This window comes from Musa acuminata, chromosome BXJ3-10 (assembly GCF_036884655.1).
Source record: "Musa acuminata AAA Group cultivar baxijiao chromosome BXJ3-10, Cavendish_Baxijiao_AAA, whole genome shotgun sequence".
NCBI lineage: Eukaryota > Viridiplantae > Streptophyta > Magnoliopsida > Zingiberales > Musaceae > Musa > Musa acuminata.
Window position 1 is genome coordinate 31,782,655 of NC_088358.1, and position 18,059 is coordinate 31,800,713.

The window sequence follows — 18,059 nt, forward strand, 5'->3', positions numbered from 1 at the left end:
TAGAATATTTCTTGTTAGATGTCATAAAGAAAATATATTTTTATAATTATTTTTTTCATGATAATTTGCTTAATTTTTGTTTGAATAATCTTTTTTGGGATGACCATATTTTTTTTACAATAAGAGCATAGGAACATTTAAATTTTTATTTTTAATCAAAAATATTTTTTAATATATCTATTTTTTTACAACAAAAATATTGACGAGTTTTTTTGTTACGAGTTCCATTGACCCTCGTTTGATTAGCCTTATTTACCTCAAGTGCTAGATATCCATGATCTCTACCATTTTAATCTCTCCCTTAAGATTTGATTTTTGAAATTTTCTTTTGATCCTTCTTTAGCTATCTTCGTTTGAAAAAGCATGTTTTGAAGTTTCATAATGATATGATATATTAATTTTTATTTATAAATTGAAAAGTAGTCTATTAATTCATCAAAAGATAATAAAACTTATATCTTCAACTTCTTCCTAATAAATCATATCAAATTTTGAAGATAAACTTTCTGCTACTATTTGATCATTTAAGTTTTCACCATCTTATTTGGTTTATAATAGAAGAGACTCTTGAGAAAAAATTAAGTGATAGATTCAAAATATTTCATCATAATAGTTTTAAATTCACATTATCGAAGAATTTGTCGCTTTAAAGTTTTTAACTTTTTAGCACCTCCAAACATATATTTTAATATTTTATAGACTTTTATTGATATTGATATGGATATGATTTAGAAAAATAAGGATTCATCTATTATTTGTTATAGCATACAATACAAAGAGCTCTTGTATATTCTTTTTTATTTGATATTTTTTGCTTTTCAGTAATATTAAGATTTTACACATCATACTCAACAAAATTATTTTCTATCAAATTTCATAATCCTTATGAAATAAATAGAATTATCATTTTAACGATCTAAGATTGATAATTTTTACTTTTGAAGATAGAAAGAATTTGATTAAAAACACTTACTCTAATATTTATTATTATTATTATTATTATTATTATTATTATTATTATTTGGATATACTGTTCTTCCCTTTCTTTTTAACCAACATATTCCAATTAGTCATCTTCTAAGTGGAAGACTGTCATACCACAACTATTGATTTTTTTACAAAACTAAAAAAAAAAAGAGAGGATAAGTCAAAAGATAAGATATATTTTTAAAAAATAAAAATAAAAATCTCAGCCTCATCTATTTTGATGCATCAGCATTAGTGCCACTCTTTTCACAGCCTCTGTTCTAACTTTCAATTCTCAGAATAACATATGATTATTATTCTTATTATTATACATTCCAGCAGACACACGAGGAACACCACACTCTGCTTCTGAAGCCAGCCAGAAACAACACGAACGATCACCGATGATGATATATCAAATCCTCAGAAATCATGGTGTCGATATGTAACCACTGAGTGCAAAAACAAGCACATCTCTGGTAGTCGAAAGAGGATGAAGACCGGCAGAGCGAGCCACTGCTGAAAGAAAGCCAAACGGAGAGAGACTCGAGACACTCTCTGACTTATTAATCGGACGACAAATTGCTCTGTTAATGATGATGATAATATCAGCTCAAATCGGTAGGTAGGTAGGTAGGTAGATAGATAGATAGATCATGAGGAGGATGGTTGGAATGGATTCATGGGAGGCTGCAGCTCAGGAGGAAGTGGCAATGCAATCGAGCTTCCAGATGAACAATGACTTCTTCCGCAGCTGGCTGCACCTCCGATCCTCCCGGTTCCTCCGCTTGGAGGTGAACAGAAGCTTGTCGTCGAGGGGCAGGTGGCAGCCGTCATGGGCTCCTTCCAAGCTGTGCTCATTGTATGCTTCGTCGGAGAAGCTGAGGTTGGTGGCTACCACCGCTGCAGCTGCTGCTGTGGCTGTTGTCGGCGACGGTCGTTGCGTGACCGGAGCTGCTGTGATGGATTGCAGTTGGCTGTTGCTTTTGAGATTGGTTTTGCTGGCGTGGTCCTCCGGCGGCTGCTCGCGCTTAGCATTGCTGCTGAGCAGCGTGCCGCCGACGAACTTGTTGATCACGAGCGAAGACCAGAGGACCTTCGTGGCGCCGCTACTCTGTAGCTCGGGTTGCGTGCTCACTGTCACCACGACGACGGTTCCCCTGGCAACTAGTTCCACCTCCTCCTCCTCGTCCTCTTCCTCGGAACAGTTCTTCTCTTCCACTTCCACTTCCTCTTCCTCTTCCACATTTTCAATTTCTTCGATTTCCTCTGGTGCTTGATCCATGGGTTGCTGCTGTTCCTGTGGTTGTTCGATTTCAATGGTGTCGGAGGAGGCGTCGATGAAGGAGAGGAGGAGGCGCCCCCCCTGGCGCTGCGCGTGGAGGTAGTTCCGCGGAGGCACATGCACAGCCTCCACGACGAGGCGGCCATCGCGGCGATGGGTCCTCATCTGGAGGCAGGGCCCATCACGGCGGGAGATGGATGGCAGCGGCGGAGGGAACGACCTCGGCGGCGACCTCCTGCTAATGGAGTAATTGTAGTTGACCGACGTGAGCTCATCCCCTCTGCGGCGCTGCGGCACTTCGCGCTCCTCTGGTCCATTCTCAGACCACACCCCTGCTTCTTCAACCACGGCAACCTTCTCGTGCATGTCATGCCTTTCACCTTCTTTCTCCGCCTCAACCGTTGGAAGATACCCAAAATCGATGCCGTCGTTAAACGAGGAGAACTCATCGGAGCCAGTCTCCGACCCCAGGCTCTCCGTGCATATCTGGAGGCTCTTCTGGCTCAGCGAGCTCGCGGACCGCCTCGCCAGCGGATGAACATAAGGAGCCGGCGTATCGGCGACCACCGGAGTGGCGGCCTTCGGCGCCTGCATGGCGCTCCACATGTCGAATTGGCCAGGCCTCTCCTCCTCGTCTTCAATACCCACCACATGATCATACCTAGTCTCGTACTTATCTTCCAGCCGCGGCCAGCCGTACTCCAGGTGGTGTAAGGGTGTTTGCAGCAGAGCCACCGACATCCTCCGGCCGCAAAGTTCGCAACTTGATGGTTCGTATACAGAGTACACTCTAAAGAGAACAAAGCAAAGTAATAAGAATTCAGAGGACGGGAGAAGGACAGTGTCTTGCTAAGCAGAGATGAGTTTATGAGACTGTAATCACCTCAAACAAGTATGAATACTGCCCACAGTTGAAAGGAAGCTAAGCACTTGGTTGATGTTGAAGGAGATGGAAACAGTCAGAGAGGTGTCATGCTCTGTGATCCCTCTCTTCCTCTCGTCCACCACCCTCAGAGAGAGCGTGTGATGTGTCGTCTGAGGCCAAGCTGATGCGAAACAAGGGAGGAGAGTGGTGGTATTTGTAGGACAAGAACTCTCTCTCTCTCTATGGAACAATTAGCCGACCACCAGGGCCCTCCGCCACCACCATTCTCTCTCTCTCTCTCTCTCTCTCTCTCTCTCTCTCGACACAATCAAACCCTCCTTTTCCGGCTTTATATGTTGTAGATTTTCCCACCTTTTCTTTCACTCCACTCGTCAATGGGCTCTCTGAATCTTTCAAACACCATGGAGGAAAACAAATGGAAGAAGGAGCTAATACACAGAGAGGTCTTTTCAAGCTTCAACACTTGGCATGGATGTCCATTGTTCAATGTCAAACCCTGACTCCCATTATACTACATTTGTCAAAGTTATGCTGCTTCATGCTTCATGAAATAAATGGGCAGATACTCGAGAATGTGTCGTACGTGGTCGAGTGCCATCCACCCCATCTCTACTGACTGTGATCCTTTTCCTGCACTCTGCACTCTGCTCTCTGCTCTCTGCTCTCTGCTCGTCTTTTATTTCCATGCGTTTCCTATTACAAAAGATAGCAATCTTCCGCAATGTGCAAGGTCGGGTGGCACAGTCCCTCGTGAGCAACTTTATGGCCACCGTGGACCAGTCGCAGACCTCCGATGCATCCCATCCTACTCGGCTTCCCTTCTCTTTCTGTGGACCGCTATCCCAAGCGATCCATTCCGTGAGAACTCTCACTCCATCGATGTGGCTGCGATTTGGAGTTGGATGACACAGGCCAAAGAAGACGAGCAGATTGCAGGAGTAGATCTGCCTTAAAAGGACGAGGCTGAATCCAAGAAGTGATGCCTAACCATGCGTTGTCGTGGAATGATTGGAGCGATGGAGATGGATGCGGGCCGGCAACCCCCGGACAAGCGGGTCCCGATGCCCGGCCTCCGACCCAATGGAGTGCTTGTGGTACGACCCGTATCCCGCGGGTCCGACGACAATCTCCACCAGATCTCATGTCACACCTCCTTCCTCGTTTCGCCGCTGTCCTCCCCCTCCGTTTCCTTCAGCACGTCACAGGAGGAAGCAGAAGACACACCCCCCCACTAAACCTGGAGATGCAGCGCTTGTGGCGCAGACGATACGCTGCCGCGTACCTGAGGCACTTGTGGTGGCGCAGCGCTGTACTGCGGCGATCAATCCATAGCGACCGCATCCCTCCACTTCTTCCTCCTCCTCCTCAATAATTCTCTCATCTCCGTACGTGGACCGGAACACGAGAGCTAATGGCCTGGCCGGACCGTCGACACGTCGACTGCGACACTGACATGCAATCTATCGGCCAGACTTGGATAGGGCCTTTTTTTCCCCCCATCCAATCATAAATAATTATCTCCTTCTGCATTGGGATATGCAGAAGCTCCTGCCACGCCCATCTTTAATTGGGTTTGATCTGACTTGGTCAAAATGAGTTAGTCCAGAAGAAATCTAGGGTTGCTGAGGGTGATTCCAACACAGCACAAGTTTTAACTCACTGCTGAATCCATATCCACTATTCTTCGGTCTTTACTACTGTGCTTCACAGATCATAAAAATGACGTGCATGATTGCATGAACAGATTGGTGAAGGGCCAGTGGTTCCTGAGAAGTAAGTACATGCTCTCCAACCCATCCTCCAAAACCTCACACCCTGGACAGAGGAGCATCCCACGGCACTTTTGCCGGAAAAGAAAAAAGGCCACTTGCAACGCAATAATACTTGTATTATATATATTGATTGGGTCCTTCCGGGAGGTTGACCGCTCCGTTGGAAAGCTCGGATGAGGTCATCTCCACCGCCCAATCCACTCAGCCACTCGCCACGGAACGCGAGACACCACAAACCATTATTAGCTCAATGGGGCATCTAAGAAAGCTTTCGCCACCCCGCTTCCCCTTCCCCTTCCCCTTCGCGCCCGGCACGCAATCCAGCAAAGCGTCCGTCCACCTTAAAAAGACCCGGACAGGGACTTGAGATCCAGCGGAGATCTCCTGTCCTGCCTCCTTCCCCCGTCCCCCAGGGACCATCATCCTTGTTGAACTCACCGGAGGAAGAGGAAGAAGGCTATTCCCTGTTCTCCGGGAGTCATAATTACGCAGCGGCCCACCACCTGCGCCGGATGCTGGTTTGGCTGACGAGGGTAAGTGGCGCAAAAGAATGGCAAGTTGGTTCGACGTTGTCGGGCACTTGGATTGGAGATGACGGTGGCAGAGAGCAGTGCACACCGGCCTCCTGTATATGAGTTAAGCAAAACCGGCATACAGTGAGTGTGTTCGAGCCCACAAGCTCGCATCTTTGATTTGATGATGTAAAGCAAAAGTAGCATTTGGACAGACTCGAGTTCAGTGGAGGTCTGTTCAGAAGTTTTCCTTCTCCTGATAGATCTCCATGGAGGGTTGCCTACGCTGGAAGCGGAAGCGGTCCATGAACGATGTCAAACTTGATAAGCCCAGATTTAGGATGATCGAGTTATAGCAGCATGCTTTGCAATCTGATACCATCATCATCTATCACATATTTTAACGATCTGACACATCGATCACAGTGCCATGGCAGATTCGACACCACCTCGAGCATCTAATCATACGATCGAGTAATGACCGACGATTCCACGTAATTATCCTGTGAAATAACTCTCATACAACATAATATTTAATTACTCTACTAATTTTATCGCATGCGTCCCAACACTTTTTGCAGAGCATCCCACCGAACCACCATGTTCTTTCTCCACTCCCAAATTTGCCACAAGCTCGGACGTTAGACTCAGGTCTGCTGCAACCCGTAATGTGCTGTAACAATCAAACGAAACTTATATTGAAGTTATAGAGCCAAGAACAGAATCAAAATATCCAAGCAAATTGGGATTTAGAATTGTCAGAAATATGGAAACAAATAGATCCCTAACGAGCAAGGCCACCCTGAAGGTACATGAGTGAGTATAGAAACATCTTATTGTCAAGAGCATGTAAAGTTGTCTAACCATCAAGTCAAATTGATCTAAAGAAAACGAGAAACAAACCAGAAAAGTCAAATAAAGAATAAGATGTTATTCAATAACTCACCAGAGCCTTGTTCAATTAAATAGTCAGGTGCAACAAGATTATCCAGAAAAGGCATATGGACTTGCAAGGATTTTAGTGGATACTGCAAATTTTCTCATCTTAAATGCATTTTGTACATTTGTGGAAAAATGACAAGGGAAAAATTTTGATAATGAAGATTTCGCAATCATGCTAATAAGAAATTCAAGCTTAATTATGTTACTTCCGTTTCATACATACAGAAACAAGTATATGCACAAAGAAGTACCAGGATAACACCTTTTATGACCCCGAAAGAGATCCAGCCAGTAATAACAAGAATGCGGTACCAGGTATCATGAACATCTGCAAAAAGATGTAGATTGAAAAATAACCTAAAATAAATGTCACTTGTGCAAAAGAGAATGCCAACAAGAAAAAAGAAAACAATACAAGAAGATAAGCATTAAAAAATTCTTTTTGAGAGGTAATACTACAAATTCAAGTGTGCGGAGATACTACAAATATAGAAGAAAAGATTGGTCATGATTCATTAGTGAATCTAAAGAAGCACAACCACATAAAACAGAAAATTATAAGCAAAAAACATTACTCCATAATTTGAATAGGATGTTGACACTAAAAAGTTTGGTATAAAAAAAAAAACCAAAAAACGTTGTCCAACAAGGTATTAGTAATGACACAATTATATACAACAGAGGTGTCCCACAATCATTTATATGATTGCACTATAAGTTCATCAAACAGAATGGATTTAAACAATGGTATAACATTTGGAAAAGAAAAAGATAGTGCATGGGCATTCTGGGGTGCTTCAGAAAATAAACCACCAAGCATATTAATATAAGAACACATCTTTCAGTCCCTTGAAGATAAATATGCAAACCAAAAAATCTTATAAAGCAAAAATATTTACGCAATAAAAAAATCCTGATTTTTCAGACTAAAGGATTAAGCTTGCACAAGAAAATGAACAAAAGAACATCCTTATCATGCCAAGGCACCATATGAACATCTCATGGAACTTTCTCTGGCCCCAGAATGTTTATCCAATTAAGTATATAAAAAAGAACTTCTTCATACTAGGTTAAATGGGCCAACCATGCTTCTCAACCAGACCTCTAAAATAACAATCATAGATTGGTTAGAAGACAGCAGAAATAGGTGTCATGTGAAAACAATGCCTATGGCCCTATGCAACATTATCAAAATATCCTCTTAACAAATCACTTGATCAATGCTCTAATTTTTCAAGCTACAATGAATTTGAATGACGTCAAATAAAGGTATATGATACTTGGCATTAATTTAGTTGCACCCTTTCGAATTGGAGGTCCCTCATCATGGAAAGCCATAGTCAAATGTATCATTGTTATACTCATATCATGCACTCAATCAAGGCTGCTTACACGTTTTTGAAGGCCCCATCACTATCCATACAAGAATATTCAAATCGGTAGCATTCTTGAGCATATGAATCAGCAGTGGTGTATCTAAGAATGAATCGGCAAGTAGACAAAAAGAGAAACAGGGTCACATTTTATGTTTAAGTATTTGTCTTATAGTGTTATGAACACTTGACAGGTTAACAAGCAGCCAACGTGAACCAAAAAGCTATACTTCTCAAGTCATCATCTTAGGTGTTGATTGGTATCTATATTCATAAAGTTCATTAAATGTCTAACCGGCGGATATCTGTCTAACGAGCAGATACATCTCATTCATAATTACAGTAAGATGATAGAGATGGGGACAGCAAGGAGGATAAAAGAAAATGAAAGAAGATGCAAACTACTCTATGAGCACATATTCCACTAACTGCAAGGTTCCAGATGTGAAGCATCGTGTATATATTTTGCGGTTTAACTTTTCACAAGGAAAAAGGCAGTATTCCTAACCAAGAACGATCAAATTGAAGTACCGTCAACCATATTTTACATAATCCAAAATTTCTAAACACTACTTTCAAGAACTTATATCATACAGTTGATATGCACTGTGAATTGTTATGAAGATGACGGAGATATACATAGGAAAAGATTGCTACGAAGTTATTACCTACTTACATCAATAGAAGGCCTTCCGGAGTGCATTTGATATAATTACAATTGAACATACGTGTCCAGCAGGAAAAATCATAAATGAAGGTCCTTTTTGCTTCGGGCTATCGATTTCAGGCAATTCAACGCAGCATCAGGAGAGTAAAGATACGTTTAGAGAGAGAGAGAGAGAGAGAGAGAGAGAGAGAGAGAGAGAGAGAGAGAGAGGGAGCTCACTTGAGGACGTAGAGGTGCCGCGTTAGCCTTAGGATTGTATCGTGCTCGGCCTCGGGCATGGTGAGGAAGATGCACAGCAGGCCGACCGAGAAGATCACGAACAGGGGAATCCTCGACTCAGCCCTAAGTGGCTTCTTGGCCGTGGGCGAGTCATCTCCGTCGACGGCGACGGCGATCTCCTCGTCACTCGGGCCGGTCGCGTTCTGAGTGGCGCCATGGAGACGAGAGTGGGGACGGACCGACGCAATGCTGCGAGAAGAGATCGCATCATAGGAGTTGAACGAGAAGGGGCGAATTCCCAGAAAGGGATCGAGGAATAATTAGGGTTCTTGGTAAATGAACAATCGTAAAATAAAAAGATTAGATTGGGAAGACTCGAGGAGGAAATGAATCGAGCGACGTTGGATCGCGTGGCATCGGCCGGGTGATACCGAGAGGGGCGTGGACTGTCATGTTTTAAGATTCGTGTTGTAACTTGATCCACGCGTATCGACTATGCGCCGCGTGATGACCAACCGCGCGAGATGAGTTTAGTCTTTACGGATGCCTGCCGGCCATTATCATTCGTCACGATTTAGATCTTTACGTTGACTAGTTGTCTACTTAGAATGATCACGAATCTGAGCAACTGGATTCTTCTGCGGTCCACCGGAACAGGGACCGGCGCTCGCTACGGTGGCGTTGACGGCTCTAACAAGTCAACCTTGCGCCGACATCTCAAGAAACGTCGTTGGTTGCAAAATCCATGGAACTCAAACCCGATTAGCTTCGGTGTATCAGATTTTGCATCCGGTACGCCAGTCTCTCGTCGCATTGAATTTTGGGCTCTGAGTCACCGTCATCGTCGAGGTGCATCTTTAAGCGTGTTTTTGAGCCCTTCTTCCGTTTGAGAGGATGCAGATTAAGATCATGCCCTGAGTCACCGACTGGGAATTGACTTCTCGACAGAGGCTTGGATGTCCAGTCGGATAAATTTCACGGGTGGACTTCGGAGATCCGTCAGAACGTAGCCGCTGGAACTGATAAGGATCATGATGGTTGATCTGATTCACACCCAATGTCAGAAAGTCAACAGATTCCTTGCCCCACTGAATGAAGAAGAGCTGGAAACTTGGACTTGGGTTCATTGTCTGCTAAGTGGAAGCCGACCAAGAACGGGGAGGTTGTACTCTGGCGTCGAAGTTTGGTACGTTGTTCCTGAAATCCCGGTGTCACTTTCCAGTCTCTCCCTGGCCGACGCCAAGCATCTCTATTGGCGAGCTCCCTATGCCAGCCATGTATTCAATTCTGGCTTCAAACGCCTCCTTCGGGTCAGCGGTGGAGCATAGAGCCTCTTCTCGTCCCTTTCCGTCGCGTGGTTTATTACTCGTAAAACTCGTACCTTTGAAGTTTCCAAAGCTCGGCCCTTTGAGCTCCACCAGATCCGTCCTTTGACCAGAATTCCCCTTCTTTCTTCTCCTTTTTCCGCTCCCTTTCCGCTTTTCCGTGTTTCCTCTGCTGCAAAGATTGGATCTTCTGACACCATGAGCTCCGATCACCTTTAGAACATCTTCTTCCCGTTTCTTCTTTGTGATGGGATTTGTTCCGTCCTGCAACCATGCTGTTCTGGAGCCATAAAAGAGGCGCCTTCCGATTGGGGCGCGGGGCGATGGACTCCAAACAGCGGCTGCAGCACGAGCAGCAGGAGATGAGACGGCCGCCCCGGCTAGACAGGCGCAACGCCGCCAAAAACTTCGATTACGGGGTGGAGGCGGCGGCTGCCGGTGGCGTGTCGTGGTCCTCCTCTTCCTCTTCCTGTTCAGCCTCGTCGGACGAGTCGCCCCCGCTTCGTCCCACCCGATCGCTGGACCTTCCGTACTCCAACCAGACCAGCTTCCGGATTGGGGGCATCGAGGGCGAGGTGGAGATCCTCTGCCGTAGCCTCGGCCTCTCCGGGCCCGAGGATTTCGCCATTTCTCTGCCCGCATGGGAGGCGCGCAAGGCGCTATCCTCCTCCGACCTCCTCCACAGGAGATCCCCACTCTCTCATCCCGATAGCGCAACCCATGAAGACCCCACCTTTGCATCTCAATCAGCCACCTTGGCGTCGGATTCACCGCCTACTTTTCACTCTTCCGCGTCCATCGAAGAACCCACAGGACGTCACGATGTGGAGGAGAACGAACCTGCGAAGAATTCCTGCGATACTTCCATGGAAATCACGGTCGCGGATGATGAAGCTGTCAGGAATTCCGTCCCATCTTTTGAACCTAGGGGAGGTGATGGAGGAATCCGAGGTGTTCGGCCATCGATTCTTGCTCCTCCGGCAAATCTTACACCGCCGCAGATAAATTTGGCGCCCCTCACTCCACCACCGGCACTCCCACCGCCTCCATACATGTCCTTGCCAGCCATTGACGGGATGGATTCAGCTTGGGACATAGTGAGGTCTTTCGCTCCGGAGGACAAAGATAATACTTTTGGTGCCTGCGATGACGATGAAACGGATGAAGAAGACAACACAATAGAAGCAGAAGGAGAGGAAGAGTTGGTGGAGCTGAGGTTGGGGGAGACCTCCGAGGGCTTCACCGGGACTTCATCCTACTCCACCATGAATGTTGATGATGATAAATCCAGTATGAGTACTGAAACAATGCTCATAGTTTCACCAAATGGCAAGTTCAAGAGGAACATCAAGTCATGGATGCGAGGTCGACTTCTAGGGAGTGGTTCCTATGGAATGGTGTACGAAGGGATCAGTGAGTAAGTGTTGATGCAATCTTGCAAGGCTTAGAATCCATTGATGACAACTATGCTTTTTTTTAGATTCTTAATGCTCCATACTCAAAATCGCCTTGAATAGTCATCAGATTTCTTCCGATATTATTTGCTGATCACATTTGCTTGTTCCATCTTTACATTTACAGTGTAGGTGTATTTTTTGCTGTTAAAGAGGTATCTTTGCTTGACCAAGGAAGTAATGCTCAACAGTGCATTCTTCAACTTGAGCAGGTAGAATAATCTGAAAATCTTTGCTGTCGTATTTATCCTTCCACTTCAGTCGTAAACATTTGATGGTTCTCTTTTGATTCCTAAAGTACCAATTGAATGTTCTTCTGTCTGGATCATTAATTATCTTGCTGAGAATTTTTTTTCTTTTCCACTTGATCTTTCAGGAGATCATGCTATTAAGCCAATTTGAACATCAAAACATAGTCCAGTACTATGGAACAGACAAGGTAATTTGTCTTCTGATCTGATTATAGTTTTAGGTTGGATTCTTGTCGTGTTAGATGCAAATGCAAAAAATTCATATGTAACTCTTTTCAGCTTTTGCCAAAATTTAAATGCTTCTGTTTTTGTTATGAAAATGCACCGCAAACCTTGTGATTAGGGTCATGATTTTTATTATTTTGGAAGACGAGAGAGCCCATTTTCTTTCTAATCGAAAAATCGATTCTTTATATCCCTACTATATCTGCAACAATTCCTAACTTATTGTATGGATTGTATTGCAGGAGGAAGCAAAGCTGTTCATCTTCCTTGAACTTATCACACAGGGCTCCCTTGCATCTCTATACCAAAAGTATCGTCTACAAGATACCCAAGTTTCTGCATACACCCGACAAATTTTATATGGTCTAAAATATCTTCATGAGCGAAATGTAGTGCACAGGTGATGCAAGTGTTTTAATTGTAGAAAATTCACCTTGAAGTTTCTATATTCGACTGTCTATCCATATGCATTCTGCAATTATTAGATTATCCATAAACATTATAATCAGTTTTGTCGTAAGTTTAACGAAATTACACATTAAAAGCAATAAGTAACTTAAGATACAACTTCTAATGATATCATTTCCTTTTGTCAGAGATATAAAATGTGCTAACATACTGGTTCATGCAAATGGCTCTGTAAAGCTTGCTGATTTTGGATTGGCGAAAGAGGTTGGTTTATTATGCTCTAACTTTTACATGCAACTGTTTGAAGGTTTAAAAGCTTTCTGGTGCATGCATATTCACCGGTGTTGTTTACGATTTCAGATAACCAAGTTCAATGTGCTCAAATCATGCAAGGGAAGTGTTTACTGGATGGCTCCTGAGGTTAGCCCATCTCTTCTAGTAAATTTCTATAACAACACTTGATGATTACCTTATAACTTATATTGTTTTGTGTCATCTCATTCTATATATCAACTTAAACGAGGATAAAATGTCATGTTTATCCCGAGTTTGCAAGTAACGATTCCTTGGCACGGCACAGCACAGCACTAGTCAACCTAATTAGGCAAGCTGCAAGGAGCCAAATGCACGGAATTGAAATAGAATAGATGAAAAAGCGTCAAAAGGATCTTTACTTACCATGCTTCTGTGACCTATGACACCCTCCTCTGATGATACAACCTCTGATAGTGTACCAACAGATGAAGAATGTTAGCCATCAATTGGGTAGAGGGAGGGAGAGATATGAAATGCCTGATTTAAGTCAATAGATTGTGTTTCTGGTTTGCTCAATACCTAAAACAAATTAGGAAAACAGAAGAAACACAAGATTTGTTGGGTAAAGCAGTACATCGGGTACATAACAACACAGCAGTAGCTAGTTGTAAGTTCACAAAGGGGATTCAAAACAACAGCTATCCTGAACACTATGCATTCATCTTCATTTAGAACCTCTACTTGTCACAGATGATTATTTGTGATAATTCGGTATTTCGGTATGCGAGGTAGTAAGTGGCACCTTTAAATCACCTGGTTATATGCTCACTAGAAACAAGATTGTAATTGTCCTGGTAAACTTTGCTTGATTAGTTTGCTAAAAATACTAGAACTATTTCCATCTATGTAGATTGTGCCGTCTCTTTCAATGATTATAATGATGCATATATGTTCAATCTCTTTTGATCTTAGATGACCATAGGAGATTTGTTGGAGTTTTTACTCATCGAGACACAATCATTATTCAGGTTGTAAATCCTAGAAAGACATATGGACCTGCTTGCGATATATGGAGCCTTGGATGCACGGTTCTGGAGATGCTGACACGTCAGATTCCTTATCCTAATCTTGAGTGGGTGAGTGATTCATATCTCAATAGCAGTTGATTATTGGTTTATGTTTTACGCTTTGGATTCAACCTTTCTCTCAATTCCACAACAAAACAACTAATTATCTCCTTCAAGCATACAGCCAACAGCAGCTAGGCATCTATTTTCTCTAATTTTCTCGGTGAAGCTTGATTAAATATCAAGCTAGTCTCGATGGCTTGACCACTATTATGATGGTAAAGTCTAAAGGAACAAAAAATGGTTAACTATGGGAAATAAAGCTTCTAATAAATCTTTTTTGTTCACAAAGCCTTAAGTTTTAGTTATAATTATAGAAGAATAGTTGCTAAAAGGCAATTTATCTGAGCGCTTACCGATGTTCTAATTATAGCAGCATTCCATTTATGTTTGACATTTGGCTTGTTCTTCAAAGATGAACTTTTGTTTCATCTTTCCTAGAAGACTTATTGATCTCTTTCAATCTGCAGACACAAGCTTTATTTAGGATTGGCCGCGGTGAACAGCCTCCGATTCCGAGCTACCTATCCAGAGACGCCCAAGATTTCATCAGCCAATGCGTGAAACTTAACCCGAGTGATCGGCCGTCTGCTTCCCAATTGTTAGAACACCCATTTGTGAAGTGGTCACTGTCAGTTTCTTCAGTCTCTTGAGTTATCTTCTGACAGTATCGACTTGCGGGAATTGTTGTGCAATAGATACGTTTCAAGGATGCCATCAGCACTCGTTTCGTTGAATGAATGGGTGGATGCTTGCCTGATTTGAAGCAAAGCATTGCTTGCAGGACTTGACTGCTGAAAGATCGATAGATCAAGACAGACAAAAGTGTTCAGAGTGTGAAATGGTCGAAAACTTGTTTGATGACAGTATCATAGCTAGAACAACAAGATAGTACAAATGGTAATTGCTAATATATACTCACAAGAAACTGTTCATCCTTCCCCCACTAAAAGCTCACCTTCCTCCTAGTTGAGGTAAGACCTTTTTGGTTTTTATCATTAAAAAATCTAATTATTTTAGGATTGATGACTATCATCCTCTTCGATATGATTTATAAGATCTTAACAAAGGTGCTGGCCAATGTTAAGAGATAGCATGTGTCTCATTTGATCTATGTCAGATGATGAGTTGTTAGCCTTTAGGGCTAACCCTTCTTATAAGCATAGTATCTCAGCCCTGAATCAGATTGCATCATTATCCAATCTTAGGATGAATCTTGCTTAGTCTGAAATCTTATTTCCTAATCATTGTGCCCCCAAATGAAGCATCATATATGTGAGAAGATGAGGATTAAGATAAATGACCTCTAAACTACCTTAGGCAGCATTATTACTAATGGCATTGGAGAAGGCTCCTAATAAGGTTCAGGGCTGGTCCAAAGGTTGCCTTAACCAGGCTAGGAAACTTGTTCTAAGTAACTATATCAATGGGATCACACACCCACCATGGCAGCTGCAGTCCTTAGTTGAGGACATTTTGACCTTTATACATGAGTTTTGCATAGTTGAGTTTCATTATATCAGGAGGAATAGGAATGTGGTACCACACAATCTTGCTTTATGTGGTAGATCATAAGAGATGTCTACATCTTGGGGAGCAGAGTTTAATCCCAGACTGTACTTGGACTCACAGTTCCTCTCTGATGATTGAATGAAGCAGTTTCCATTTGAAAGAAAAAAAAACACATAAAATCATAAGTATATCCAAACTGAAATGAACAATACAACATGAATTTTAGCTAGAGATCAGCAAAATCCAATCCTGGAGTTCCACTGTGTACTTGAGATGTACCACCAATCCTTGGATCTGACTCCTTGTGCAATGCATTTGTAATATCTCTGCACGACTTCAATGGTAGACAAGAAATCCTACATAAGATTTTGTTGGTATAGATGTTGCCACTGCAAGATCTCCCCTGTCCCAGCCCCGGTGAACCGTTACCCGAATGCTAATCAGAGTCTTCGTACACTTCATCATCAGACAGCTCATCCAGCGATCTCATGTCCAGCTGATACCGCAAGATGCCCCCGATGCCACCGAAACCCCTGCAGAATTGTGAGCCCTCTTGAGATTTGTTGGTAACAAACTCCAATGTGCAACCGAAACGCTTGTACTCATTGGCAAACCACTCCAGCAGCGAAACTTTCTCCTGCACCTCTAGTTCAGCATTGTTTGCTGGATCTCGGAAGTTACTCTGATTAGCTTCTTGATCCTTGTTCAAATGCTTTATTATAATCTCCCCACTGGTGCTGTTTTTTAGCACATACCTATTGATATCCAAGTTTTCCCATACGATTAAGGTCTCCACGGCTCCCATTTCAAGAGCCTTTAATGTGTCATCCACACCAAAGACATACTTTCCTGTGTCTTGGCTTATTTCTTCAAAATACTTCCCTATCAATTTCTTCTCCTGTATGAATTTCACATTTGACAAAATTTCCGCTGACAACTCGATGGCCTGATTGAATCCATTCTCTCCTCCATAAGAAACATCAACCACATTGAGTATTTTAGCTTCAAGACGCGGGTCAAACATGTCCGACTGGCTTAACTCTGTTTTGAAATCAGCTGAACCAGCCAAAATTAGACCGGCCACATTTGGCTGACTCGTAGCTGGGTTTATGAAGAACTGGGTGGCAAGTTCAGCTGTTTTTCGCACATAGTTATGGCGCTTCTCCATACGAAGCCGAGCAAAACGTAGTGCTGATTGTCCTCCACGACCATGCTTTTTTGGAAGATCAACAGTGAATTTGTGGAGCACCTCACGCGTATTACCACTCAATGTGCCAAAAAGAGTTCCATTTCCATCCATAACTATAAAACCAAACTTGTCATCTGATTCCAAAAGTTCATTCAAAGCCTCGGTATGGAATTTGTTATCGCAAAGATAGAGCGACACGTTGATGGGCTTGAAAGGCTCGAAATCAATAGTCACCTTCTTTTCTTTTCCATCCTCGGTGATGATGGTTCCAGTATATAACACCAGTCCATTGGGAGGAACCTTGTTGTATAGTTTCAGCCTTTGCTGAGCAGATGTAATCGCTGCCAAGACAGACTGTCGATTGACTCTACTTTTGATGTTTGAAGCAGTTCCATATTCATCAGCCAACATCTTGGTGACTCGAGATATCTGATCACGCGGTGGCATTATGAGGGAGATCATGCTTGTGCCATTACCTCTTGCAGATTCCAAAGCCTTGATTAATTTCTTAATCTTCCATATCTCAATGTTCTTATCGGTTTCATGACCATCTGCCATGTTTTGGTAACCTCTAGCACACTAGAGAAGTACGCTGATCACCTGCATGAGATACCGGATTGAGAGGCAGAAGCATGCAAATAACAGGCTCTTAAATAGTTTGACACTGATTGAGTCTCTCTTAATAAAAGAAAAAAAAATGCGACACGATTTATGATAGGCCACATATGCTGTGCTTGGATTGGTTTCATCATCTTGCAAGAAACTTAACTAGAAACAATCTTATCAGTAACCTAATCCCTAAACCACGAACCACGAACCAAGACAAAACTACTTAGGACTTCAAAGCATATCTGCTCCACCGCATAGGATTCCAACCATGCATATGACGTTGTTAAGCAACAGTAGAACAACCAAGCTACTAACTCAACATCTTAGAAGAGAGCTACTTGATTGTTACTGATCGAAACATTCCCTGGATGTGATTTTGAATATGATTACAGAGACCTGGAGATCAGAAGAATCCTTCAAACTGCACAGGTTATAGATATTTGCATATTTTTGAAACCAACAACATAGTAGTAAGATATGTTCAAGCAAATGAAACAAGATAAAGAATACAGTTCACACAGCAAAGTGTGGAAATTGGTTTAGATCTCTGTTTTCAGTGCTCACACAGGATTATTGTACTACTTCTACATGCCAATTTTGCTCTGTAAAGAATTTTGTTTGCTGTCGAAAAACAGAGAGGGATTGTGTACCAAAAGAAGAGAAGGAAAAAGAGTAACAAAATGTTGCTCTTTTGGATCTTCTTCTGAGTTGGAGATGGCATTCCAGAATTTAATCAAATCAACAAATTGTAGAAAACTCAAAACAAGAAACCTAAAGAGAACACATGATATTACCATATAGAAAGCTCATATTAGGACCCAAAAAACCAAAATTTTCCGGTAAAACCAGTGAAATTGGACAAACAAAGGAAGAAATAGGTACAATTCTCAACAAAGGCCAAGAAAAGTAAAAGATTCAAGTCACAAGAACACAGAGAGGAGAGGGCAATCACCCTGTGGCGGCGCCTGCGGCTGTGAGTAAGCGCGATCGAAGTGCTTTCCTCTCGGATCCAAGAATGGGAAAGCAGAGGCCTTATCTTACCATTGTAGCCCTAAGAGGATCTTAAAAGTACCTATTTGTCC

At 42.7% G+C, this 18,059-nt stretch overlaps 3 protein-coding genes and 1 long non-coding RNA gene across 4 annotated transcripts; 1 reads left to right on the forward strand and 3 right to left on the reverse strand.

Moving 5' to 3' along the window:
* Window positions 1–1,309: 1,309 nt before the first annotated feature.
* Window positions 1,310–4,450, reverse strand: LOC135651344 (uncharacterized). The gene is made up of 2 exons (XM_065171389.1): window positions 3,135–4,450; window positions 1,310–3,041 (listed from the first exon to the last, which is right to left on the reverse strand). The coding sequence occupies exon 2, from the start codon at window positions 2,990–2,992 to the stop codon at window positions 1,664–1,666; it is 1,329 nt and encodes a 442-aa protein (XP_065027461.1). The 5' UTR covers window positions 2,993–3,041; window positions 3,135–4,450; the 3' UTR covers window positions 1,310–1,663.
* A 1,449-nt stretch (window positions 4,451–5,899) lies between these two features.
* LOC135650469 (uncharacterized) lies at window positions 5,900–9,336 on the reverse strand. Its single transcript, XR_010501539.1, has 3 exons — window positions 8,623–9,336; window positions 6,626–6,691; window positions 5,900–6,094 (listed from the first exon to the last, which is right to left on the reverse strand). It is a non-coding gene; the product is annotated as an uncharacterized LOC135650469 (long non-coding RNA).
* Window positions 9,337–9,565: 229 nt separating this feature from the next.
* LOC135650465 (mitogen-activated protein kinase kinase kinase 1-like) lies at window positions 9,566–14,427 on the forward strand. The gene is made up of 8 exons (XM_065169823.1): window positions 9,566–11,364; window positions 11,529–11,613; window positions 11,778–11,840; window positions 12,120–12,277; window positions 12,474–12,549; window positions 12,646–12,705; window positions 13,569–13,676; window positions 14,138–14,427. Exons 1-8 carry the CDS (start codon window positions 10,220–10,222, stop codon window positions 14,318–14,320), a joined length of 1,878 nt encoding a protein of 625 aa, XP_065025895.1. The 5' UTR covers window positions 9,566–10,219; the 3' UTR covers window positions 14,321–14,427.
* Window positions 14,428–15,307: 880 nt separating this feature from the next.
* LOC135650466 (eukaryotic peptide chain release factor subunit 1-3-like) lies at window positions 15,308–18,057 on the reverse strand. The gene is made up of 2 exons (XM_065169824.1): window positions 17,930–18,057; window positions 15,308–16,968 (listed from the first exon to the last, which is right to left on the reverse strand). Exon 2 carries the CDS (start codon window positions 16,924–16,926, stop codon window positions 15,616–15,618), a length of 1,311 nt encoding a protein of 436 aa, XP_065025896.1. The 5' UTR covers window positions 16,927–16,968; window positions 17,930–18,057; the 3' UTR covers window positions 15,308–15,615.
* Between the last annotated feature and the right edge of the window lie 2 nt (window positions 18,058–18,059).